The 11,855-nt window shown below is 41.2% G+C and overlaps 1 protein-coding gene across 3 annotated transcripts in view; it reads right to left on the reverse strand.

The window, feature by feature from the left end:
- SLC6A12 (solute carrier family 6 member 12) overlaps nucleotides 1-7,528 on the reverse strand; it is a 42,901-nt gene extending 35,373 nt beyond the window's left edge. Inside the window, exons 1-2 of one of the 3 annotated variants that reach the window (XM_023504622.2) lie at nucleotides 7,168-7,528; nucleotides 1,358-1,612 (exon numbers count right to left, since the gene is read on the reverse strand). In XM_023504622.2, the coding sequence (XP_023360390.1) occupies nucleotides 1,358-1,562 (205 nt within the window). In that variant the 5' untranslated portion in view covers nucleotides 1,563-1,612; nucleotides 7,168-7,528. Of the gene's footprint in view, nucleotides 1-1,357; nucleotides 1,613-2,555; nucleotides 3,374-6,012; nucleotides 6,314-7,167 lie in introns of those variants that run through there. The other 2 variants (XM_023504620.2, XM_003771313.4) reach the window with 2 other exon arrangements.
- Between the last annotated feature and the right edge of the window lie 4,327 nt (nucleotides 7,529-11,855).

Consider the following 11,855-nt stretch of genomic DNA (forward strand, 5'->3'; position numbering starts at 1 on the left):
AGTAGTTATAGTATAGTGAAAATGCTCTAAAAAGGCTAAGAAACCTTGACTTCTCTGTAACATTGAGCAAGTAATTTCACTTGTCTGGGTCTGTTTCCTTATCTTTCCTATAAAATAGGGTCCCAAGTGAACTCATAAGGCTTAGAACTGGAAGGGATTTCAGACATTATTTGGTATAGTCCTCTCTTTTCAGATGAGCAAACCAAAGGCTGTTCAGTAATTTGCCTACTATAACATGGAGAGTAAGGATCAGGAGCACCTGACTGGCATAGTGGATAGAATGCAAAATCTGAAATCGGGAAAACTTTATGAGTTCAAATCTGACTTTAGTTTAAAAAGCAAAGGTTGAAAATTATTTTTACATGTAATTGGAGGAAATAAAATGTTATTTTTTTAAAAATATCTGGCCTCATGTACTTACTAGCTGTGTGACTCAGGGCAAGTCATTTAACCCAGTTTGCCTCAGTTTCCTTATCTGTAAAATGAGCTAGAAAAGGAAATGGCAAACAACTCCGGTATCTTTGCAAGTAAAATTTAAATGGGGTTACAGAGAGTCAGATTCAATTGAAATGACTGAACAAGAAGAAGTAAATAACAGAGAGGATTTGAATTTAAGTCCTCTAATTCTGAATCCAGATTATTCCTATGGTTCTTTTCGGTGTTAAATCAATTTATGAATCTATTAATTCAAAAAGGTCTCCATTCCTTTTGACCTCTGATCCCATTTTCTTAACCTCTGTCTCCCCTCTCATGTGGTCTTGGTGGGGATGTTTAATCTGATATATATTTTTCAAAGCAAAAGTATTTACTAAAGTGAAGTAGTAACAACAGTGTTACAAAACTCAAACTAGGAGTGCATGTTTTCACAAATACAGCATCAGTGGGACGAATGGACACAAGGAAATATGAAGCTAAGGCAATTTACATCTTGTTACTCCACTGATCTTTCTCTCCTCCTGGTGTTCTCAACTTCCCCTTCTCGGGGGATACAATGTCTCTCATAGGTGGGTCTTTAAGCTTAGCCTAATATATAACATAATAGCTGATGTCCAACAAAAGTTACTCCTCCTTGGAGTTCTTCAAAAGAAAACAGACTTTCCTTCTGGGATTCCTTTTGAGTATGGTTTGGTGATTCAACCCTCAAATTCTGTCACCTCCTACCACTGTCTCTACCTCCAAATCTTTGACCCTACTTTGTATTTCCATTTTTACTTTTCTAGAGGCATCAAGAGTCAAGTAGGTACAGAGGGTCACTTAGCTGTGAGAGAAGGACATCAGGGAAGTCACATCAGGTTTTCAAAGCAACATTTCTCATGGATTTCCCACCCTCATCCCGCCTACCTCACAGTGAACTCACCACCTCCATTCTTATAGCAAAGATATGGGAACCTCCAAACATTGCCTAAGCCAATGATCTCTCCAGCCACCGACAACACAAATTCCATCTTATTAGTCCATTGGCCACGATCTCCGATATTCTCCTCCTCCTCTTTCTCTTCTCCTTCAGGGCCCCAAGAAACCACGGGGGGACCATCCTCCTGGATCACCACTTTACCATCCATTGCACTAGAACAATGCCGAGGAAATAGGAGAGAGGAAGAAGCCACAAAGCCTGAGAGGAGAAAGAAGAGACAATTTTAAATTTTTTTGAGGATAGAATCTATGCCATTTTGTCTGTATCCCCAGCATTTAGGATTGATTTCCATATAAAGGTTATAACTCACTGTGTGACCTTGAATGTAACTTTTCCCTTCTCTGGGGACCTCAGTTTTCTCATCTGTAAGATGAGGGGGTTGGATTAAGTCATCTCTAATGTCCCTTCCAGCACATATGTTCTGTGATTCTATAATAACTATCTGTTGAATTTAAGTAACTAGCTTCAACTCTCCCCCTCAACAGCATTTGCTCTGTTCCTATCTTGGGAGGTTCTACAGAACTTTTATCCTCAAGCCTCCAAAGCATCTAGCAATTATTGCCATAGTTGACTCTCACTACCCGGGGAGGATCAATAAGGGACCAGCACTGTTCCCACTTCTCAGGAGGAGAAGTTGAGGTCCAAAGAGCAGCTTGCTCATGTCACACAGCATATCAAGAACAGATAAGGATTAGGAAGTAGGGCTCTCCATTCTCAACCAGGGACTCTGATTTCTGCCAACACCTTTCACCAGCACTAGCTTTCCCTTGAAGACCTGGGTCTAAACTGCCTTAGTCAGTGGCCTAGTTTGCTTAGCTCCCTGGTTGGAAAAAGGATCAAATGATTCCATGGGTGATGAGAGGTCAACGAGCAAGAAGGGCAGAGGTGAGTGCATCCCTCCACTCCCACCAGCCATGTGCTCATTCTCATGCCAAGGTTAATGATTTTTCACAGGGTAAACAGGGGAGCCATCTTAGTCTGGGCATCTGATTGGGAGGACAGCAGAAGGTGGAGCCCATAGACAAAGCCAGAAGAGAAGGTTGGGGGAAGGGGAGAGGCGAAGAATTAGGATAAAGCCATCAAAGAATCAGGGAACATAAGGGGTGAAAGGGATCTGAGAGGTCCTCCAGTCCAACCCTACCTGAGCGAGAGTCCCCTCTACAGCATGCCAGACAAATGGTCCGCCAGCCTCCACTTGAAGAACTCCACAGTCTTGTGGAACAGGGGTTAAACTCATTTTGTCCTGATGAATCTCAGGAGGGAGAAAGATGGCTTTCGAAGAAATGTCAGGTTCTGTTTCACCCATCCCTGTGCCTTCCCTGGTCCCCCCACTGTGTTGGAGAAGGGGAAGAAAGTTGGGGGGCAGAGCGGAAGTCTTCACCCAGAAGGGCATCCCACTATGATGTGACTGGCCCGCAGGACAGGACCACCTACCCACAGCAAGAAGAACAAATCACCCAAATACCATGCAGTTTTCCAGGGGGGGTCTTTGAGGTCATTGCTGCTCCCTTTCCCTTTCTTCTTAGAGCAAGCATGTTATCTGCCTGAGCCTCGAGAATAATTGCCCACAAATCTCTAGGGTCATATCATTCTGCTGCACCATGGTGAAGGATACCCTGCTTCTGCAACCAGAATTCCTTAATTCAGATCCTGGTCTTCAGAGTGAGATGGGCAAATTACTGAATCTAAGCCTTAGTGTCTTGTCTGTAAAATGGAAATAATTATACTTGCTCTGTAATTTCACAAGGTTCTTACAAGAAAAACATTTCATAAATCCAAAACCACCAAAGAAAGGTGAAGTTATAATTGTTATCACTGACATTGCTCCATCAGATCATGGAGCACTTGAAGTGGGGTGAGAGCTTTTGTTAAAGTGTCATAATTTTGTGCCTAAAATTCGATCTCTCAGTCTAAGCAAAAAGAAATCTTTACCAAGTAGAGATAGATACACATAGATATAAATACAAATATAGAGAGATACAGATAGATATCAATATAGATGCATACTTATATCTATATTTAGATCTATCTGAATTTATTAATACATACATACATATATATGTATGTATGTATATATATATATACATACACACACATATTCACACATACACACATACACACACACACACACATATCTATATACTGTTCTATCCTTCAGTCATTCCTGCTATCCTCCTTCCAACCAGAGAGAAGGGAGAACAATTCCTACTTTTGCTTTTTGTTGCGCCCTCCCCTCCACAACCATCTGGGGGTGGTAGAAAAATCAAAGAGAGCATGTCTATAAAATGGTCTGTGCTTCTCTAAGGCTCTGGACTAGTAAATACAAGGGATTCTTTTTATTAGGGAAGAATCTGCTTGTTTGTCGGTCTCTTTAGCCCAGGCAACAGCCCAAGTTTAAGTCAATTAGAAGGGTGTGGGCCAGGGCCACCTGAGGTTATGGAAAATTTTGAAGGTGACTTGGAGGGTGCAGGTTATAACAGGAATGATAAAGCATGCCAGGTGTGAAATTATAGTAATAAGTAAGATTCAGAGGCTCCCTCAGAATACTCGGATCATAGGGGAAGGATGTGGTGACAGGAAAAAGAAGGGATGGGACTTCCTGGTGTCTTTTTTTTCCTGGACTACCGGATGAAGGGGAAAAAGGGAAAGAAGGATTTGCTGAAAGATGAGCAATCATGAGATACTTCCAAGTCTTAAGGACTCACTCTCCCGAATCATATGGAATCTTGGATCAAGAAAGCTTGCCTGTAGCAACATAATTCAAAAGTCACTTAACCTCTCTGAGATAATTTCCTAATCTGTAACATGAAAATAATTATACTTGCTCTAACCACTTTCTGTCATCTTGAACAAAGTACTTTGTAAACTTCAAAGCATTAGATAAAAATCAGTTATTAGCATTACCACATCCACTCAGCCTTCATCAGATTCTCTAAATGTGCCCTCACCTTTGACTCTGAGATTGATAGGGAGGAGGATGTATTGGTTATAGAACCATAGAGAAGAGCTGGAAGGAGCCTAGATACTGTATCTAGTTCAACCCCATTTTTTTTTTACTGATGAGTAAACTGAGCCCCAGGGAGATTGATTGATTTGCCCAAAACCACACAGAGATTTTAAGAGCTGAGATTTGAATTTATTTTCTCTGACTCCAGAGCCAATGTACCACATTGCCTCCATCAGACATTTTTTTTCAAGTGAACATAAAACTATTGCCTCAGTGGAAAGTGTCCTACGCTGAGTCAAGAAATGTGAGTTTAAACTCATTCCATGACCTTATGTATATTGTAGCTATTTGTACATATTTTATATTCAATTTTGTGTATACATGTCATTCTTTCCCATTAGAAGGCATTCTTCATGTGAGAAGTGACTTTTATTTTTAATATTTGTATCCCTGGTACTTAGAGGAGGGCCTGGCCATAGCAGGGGCTTAATAATTGACACCTATTTGAGCCTCTATTTAAGCCTCTATTTTCCTATCTGTGAAATGGAAGGATAAGTCCCACCCTACCACTACCCCCGATGAGTGTTGTGAAGATAAAATGAAAGTAGTATATAAATACAAGAAGCTATTATTATGATCTTTGTTTTTGATAATCCTCAGGTTAGGGCAGCCATTGGAAGTCCCAAGTCCAATCCATTCCCCAAGAAGAGTAGCCCAGATAAAAGCTTCCCTATCAACTGCTTGCCATCTGGGGGAGGGGGTGGAGGAAGGGAGGGGAAAAGTGGGAACAGAAGTGAGTGCAAGAGATAATGTTGTAAAAAATTACCCTAGCATGGGTTCTGTCAATAAAACGTTATAATTATGAAAAAAAAGAAAGCTTCCCTATCCCTGAAGTCTACTTTTCTCCAAAATTGGAATTTGGACTAAATCAGAGATTCTTCACCATTTTTGGTCATGGACCCCTTTAGCAGTCAAAACTTTTGAATAATTTTCTTCTCAGAATAATTTTTAAATACATAAAAGAAAACATATATAATTACAAAGGAAACCAATTAGATTGAAGTACACTAACAAAAAAAATTTAAGTTCAAAGATCCCAGGTTAAGAAACTCTGGATTAGAAGTTTGTGATAAGGGCAATGGGAAAAAAGGGAGCAGGGCCTCAGAACAAAATGGAAAGTAATGTGGGCCCTGGCCTAAGGAAGAAAAGAGGTCCAAAAAAAGCAGAGACAGGCCAATACAGATCAAAGGGGAAGGGACAAAGATAGGTAAGAGAAAGAAGCTAACTCAGAACCACTTTTGTACAATGCCAATGTGGAAAATAGCTTAAGATATAAAAACAGATTTAGGCTAATTCAAGTAAGTTCTTCTGAAAAGAAGTAGTATTTAAATATAAGAAGAAACTATCAAGGGAAGAACCTTTTCTTTCCTGGACTATAATAAGCAGGAAAAAGAGCCCATTTCTCCAAATCTCTGTGAATAGTTTAGGATCTATACCTCCCATAGGCAAAATATTCATTTCTGGAGATATCTCCATGCCCTGTAATCCTAGTATCACCTCTCCAAGCCATCCACCCATGTCCTCTAAGGGATGAAGTCTGGCATAGGGGAAGGAAGAGGAGAATAGGAAGGGATAAGGAGGAGGGAGAAACCTGCTCAGTTTGTCTACGAAGACAGAAGCTCAATCCCACGCTGGGCTCTGCAAAAGTTGTAACAGAACTAGTAAAGTCCACAATTTCCCAGCCACCTTCCCAAGTGCAGAAGTCAGATTCTGGTTCCAAGGCTGAAATATCCCTCTGTACCCTGCCCCAGGCAGGAGAAAATCATTTGCTCCCTCACCTCCCCATGCATTTGGGCAATGTCCACTCTCTGAGTGCCCACTCACTGAAGGTTCCAGGGATGATCCACTCCCTGTTCTCTGAGGCCCTGCCCAGTCTCCACACCCACATACCAATGCCTGTTTCCACACACAAACACACACACACACACACACACACACACACTCACTCACTCACTCTTGTCGTTCCTGGTCACGTCCTTCTGCACACACATACCTGTGTTCACAACACCAAAACCTGAGGGCCTCTGTCCACCTAGTCTGTCCTTCACACCCAGTGGGCAAGTTTGTACCTATGCTACCTTCCCCCCTCCTTCATTCTCTCATTCTATCCCTGGTCAACTGTTCCCAACCAGGAGACACGTGCATTTTTGTACATCCCCTCCTCAGTCATCTCAGAGCCCAATTAACTTTCTCTTTCTTGGAGAAGCATGTTGCTGTCACAGCTAATACAGAATGGAGAGAAATACCTCTCGCTACATCTCATCTCAATAACCTGGTTTTATTGTAGTCCACCTCCCCTACCCCCACTACACTAGCCAGCCAGTCTTTTACCTCACCTGCTATCTCTTCCTAATGCTCTCTTCTCCTTATCTCTCCTTTGTTGTCCATCCCATCCTGTTCCTGTCCCCCTTTTCCTAGGGGATATGTCCACCTACTTCCTTTAGCAATCTCTATACTCTTAGTCTTCCCTGTCCAAACATATCTATGTATTTAGAAATCCAGATAGTGAGACTGCAATAAGGGAAAATGACATTTCCATGTCAAGATTCCTCTAAAACTAGATCCTGTCTTTGCTCTTAGTGTATCTTGGAGGAAGGATCCCCTACTCCGTCCTCCTTTCCTCCCATCCCATGACTACTTTCTAGTTGAGGATCTTAAAGCTCAGTTAAATTTCCTCTAGTTGAGAAAAATCCTTTCTGAAGGCAGCTTTCAAAGTCGATGACAAGTCCCAAGTCCTCCATCTCACCTCAGTCCCAACTCCAGGTTCCTGTGGTCAGCTCAGCCTTGGTCCATCGGGTCCTGGGACAGGCACTCAGGAAACTTCTGGCTTGCAAGAAAGCCAAAAGAAAGGGGGCCTGGGAAGAAAACACCACTCCAACTTCACTCCTCCTACTTTCCCTCCCACCTCCTGAATCCCATCAGTTGTCCCAGGACTCCCAGACAGAGAGCTGCTCTGTGTGTGTGTGTGTGTGTCTGTGTGTGTGTCTGTGTATGTGTTTGCATGCACCCGTATGTCAGGAGGGAGGTATGGGAGTGGGGAGGTGGCTGACAGAGAAACACCACAAGCGACAGGAGGGACTGACCAAATATCTGTGAACATGATTACAACATCCAACCCCAGGAAGTCAAGTCCCCAGGGTCTAACTGACGCCCCCTGCCTCCAACCTTCTAATCCCTCCCTGGACACAGTCCTAAAGCTTTGCCTTTACAACTGAACTGAACTACTCCCTCTGAAGGGTCTGGCAGACAAGATCCTCTCATTACCAACAGACATCTCCCCTCTCCTCTCAAAACCTTCAAATCCAAAAGACCAGGGATGGGGATGAGTGGGGAGCAATAGCAAGGACTTGCTTACTGACTCTTAGGTCAGGAGTGGTGGTCTAATGTTTTTGGCAAGGAACTGGGAGGTGATCCAATCTTAGAGTTACTGGACTTTTCCACAAAACATTAGCCTTTCAGACAAACTTTCAGAGAGACACATTGAAATTGGACTTGGAGTCCTATCCTATCTCTTATAAGGTGAACATGGATCATAGTTTCTTCCTCTGTAAAATATCCAACTGATATCACAGGGGGCAGGTGGAAAGGCAAGTGCTTTGTAAACAATAAAATACTGTATACATGAATCCTCATTTTTATTATTGACATCCAAAATGAATCCAGGGTGGTAAGGACAGCACCATTAAGCGTCAGTTTCCCCAAAACTAAGAGCCAAGATGCTTAAGACAGTGCCTGGCCCCTGTCAATAGAAATGACCTTCTGATCGTTCCCCTCAGTCCTAATATATAAACATATGGAACCTGTCTCTAAAAGTGAGCATTACATAGTAGGTGCTTAGCAAAGATTCTTAAGGGAAAAAAAACCTGTTATATATAGCCCCTTTTTTCTTATTTTTTTTCTGTTCCCATATCTACCATGAAATTATTACTTCCTTGAGGACAGAATTCATGTCATGTTCTGTCATAGTGCCTAGTCTTGACTATAGAACCACCAAGGTCATGAAGCTGACATGGCCAAAACTCACTGTGAGACAACAGTTCTAAAATAATACTGGCTAGCATATGCACACACATATCTAAATAAACAAACTCATAAACTTACACCTGCAAGGCTTTTTAGAGTTTATTTAGTCCAGCCTTTTATTTTACAGATGAAGAAACTGAGGTTTAGATAGATTTTTTTTCATAATGGTGGCATGAGGACTTGAAGCCAAATTTCCTGATTTCAGGTGTTTGGATCTTTCCATAATACCCCTCTGCCTCTGAAACTGGCTGAATGGCCCAAAGAAACAGAGACAGAGGCAGAGGGGGAGGGGGAGGACGGGGGAAGACAGTACATTTCCTTTCTCATCTACTTCCTCTTCAAAAATGAGTTCTTCCTCATTCAGAATGAAATGTGAAGTGGGTGAATCATGGCTTGTAACTTTCCACAAGGCTACTGCCCTGTTTCCAAACCACAGTCAGCATCTGCCTAGAAGATTATACAAAATGATTCCCAGGTAATAGGCTGCTCATTTAATCATCAGCTACCCTCCAAGAAGAGGGTACACTGCTCCATTCAGTGAAGTTTACATTGCATCCATCCACAGAAAAATGGCACTTTGAAAAAAATATTCTTTGTTCATCATGCCCCTCAGTCTAAAAGGACATACCTGGGGCTTTGAATCTCTCTCTCTGTCTCTCTGTCTCTGTCTCTCTCTCTCTCTCTCTCTCTCTCTCTCTCTCTCTCTCTCTCTCTCTCTCTCTCTCTCTCTCTCTCTCTCTCTCTCACACACACACACACACACACACACACACACACACACACAGTTGGGGTTAAGTGACTTGCCCAGGATCACACAGCTAGAAAGTATTAAGTGCTCTGAGATCAAATTTGAACTCAGGTCCTCCTGACTTCAGGGTTGGTGCTCTATCTACTGCCCTACCTAGCTGCTCCTCTTTGTCCTACTCTTGTATGATTGTCCTGTCCTTAACCTCCCCCACCCTAATTCCAGCTCTCTTCAGATTGTGAGCTCCTGGAAGGTTGGAATCATTTTTTCTACTAGACCTTCGGAAAAAATGGACACACAATCCATGCTGCTGACTTGCTGAGACCCCCTACAAGAAGGAAATCCTGGGCTCTATCTCCATTTTTAAAAATAATCTATTATGGGCAAAGTGCAGTGCTAGGGATCACAAGAAACTACCCATGCCCTCAAGGAGCTTCCAGTTTACTGATAGGGATACACATAAGTAAATCCAAAGTAATTCAAGGAGGAAAAAAGCATTAACAGCTGAAGGTTTGGGGAAAGGACTCTCAGTAAAAGATGATTCATGAGCTAAGCCTTGAAAAAAGAGAAAGATTCTGAGAGGTAGAAATGAGGAAAGAACGCATTCATTCTAGGCATGGGAGACAGTTTGTGCAAAGGCCCAGAGGTGAGAAATGGGATGCAAAGTTTACAAAATAGTTAATTTGACTAGAATGCATCAAATGAACATGAAATAAGTCCAGAAAAGTAGATGGGGGCTAAATTGACTTTGAATGGTAAACTAAGGAGTTGATATTTTATTGGATTAGGGGATTATTGGACAATGGAGAACCACTAAAGGATTTTAAACAGGTAGTAGATACAATCTGAGTTATACCTTAGGGAGAATATTTTAGCAGTTGTATGGATTAGATTGGTTGGAGATTGGAGAAACTGGAAGCAGAAACACATGCTACAATACTATTACAATAATTCAGAAAAGAGGGAATGGGAACCTGGACTAGAATAGTGACTATATAATTAGAAATAATAGGAAGGATTTGATTGCTATGAAAGTATAATCAACAAAACCTGGCAACTACTTAGATATCAGCAACTACTCAGATTAGTGGCAGGTGGTTATAACTCTGAAAATACACATTCAAGTCACTAGAAAGATAATAGTGTCTTCAAAAAAAGTTTGGAGCAGAAAATAGGGAAGTTGGGGCAGGAAGAAGATGATCAGTTCCATTTTGTACATGTTGAGTTTAAGATATCCATGGTATATCCAGGTTGTTGTGATCTCCAACAGGCAGCTAGTGATTTGAAAGTAGAGCTCACGAAAGAAATAAGGATTGTCTATAATATAAATGTGGGAATCTTCTTCTGAGAGATAATAATAAGCCTGTGTCAACTGATGAGATAACAAGGGGAGAGAGTATGAAGATAAAAGAGAAGAGGGTCCAGGACAAATGGGACAGTCACTATTAGGGAATGGGAGCTTAAGAAGTAGTCACATAGTCAGGAGAAAAAGAAAGAAAGCCATGTCACAGAAACCAAGGTAGGGGAGAATATCCAGGGGGAGGGAGTGGCCAACAAAATAAAAATCTGCAGAGACATCAAGGAGCCTGAGGAATTAGAAAAATGTCATTAGGTTCAGTAGGTAAGTAACTATTAGTAAATTTGAAGAAAGTGGATTCATTCAAGTGGTAGGGTAAGAAGCCAGAATGCAAAGAGTTGAAAAGTGAGGAATAAGTAAAGGACATGTTTGATGACTTTTCCTAAGAATTTGATTATGAAAGGGAGGAGATATATAGGACAAAATGATGTAGGACATATATATATATATATATATATATATATATATGACAAAATATAGGACAAAAGGATCAAGTGAAAGATTTTTTGATAGCAGAAACCTGTGTTCTAAAGTGAACTGAAAAGAAGAGATAGATTAAGAGACCTTAAATGTGAAACAATGAAGATAGGACAAGCTATCAAAGGAGATGGGAGAGGATGGGACAAAGGGCTGAATGAAGTAGAGATTGACCTTGACATTGATAGACACCTTGTCCTCAAAGACTAGAGGAAAGGAGTAGAGGATGAAGATATAAATGAGTTTTGAGGTAGGGAGTAAGAGCAAAGAAGGAGTTTGCAATGAATGAACTCAATTTTCCCAGGACAAAAGGAAGTGAAATTCTTTTCTAAGAGGGACAGAAGGGGGTGGCAGTAGTACAAAGGACTTAAGAAGAGCTGACAAGGGATAAGTTTTTGGGGGAAAGCATGACTGGGGTTCCGTCAAGGAAGAACAAAATGACTACATTGTAACACTTGGAGCCCAGTTGAGTAGAGAACATGAATTTGTAGTGGCTCCAGTGACTTCTTCAGATCATCATGTAAGAGTGAAGATAACAAATAGAAGGAGCTGTGTTGGGATAGAATTTTTATAAGGTGTGTTTGGTAAGGGATTCAAGGGTAGAGGACAGCATATAGTTGAATTATTCAACAATAAGGCCAATAGAGGAAAATAATGTTAGATTAACAGTGAAAAATGGAACAACAGGAAAAGGAGTCACTGAAGGTCATAATGAGTATGAAAATAGATTTGATAAGAGTGAGGAAGAGAGAGAGATGAAAAGATAAGTTATTATCATTAAGAGGAATTTAAAAGTACAAAGATCATGGAAGTGTTGCAGTTATGGATGATA

Source organism: Sarcophilus harrisii, chromosome 5, assembly GCF_902635505.1.
Source record: "Sarcophilus harrisii chromosome 5, mSarHar1.11, whole genome shotgun sequence".
NCBI classification, from domain to species: domain Eukaryota; kingdom Metazoa; phylum Chordata; class Mammalia; order Dasyuromorphia; family Dasyuridae; genus Sarcophilus; species Sarcophilus harrisii.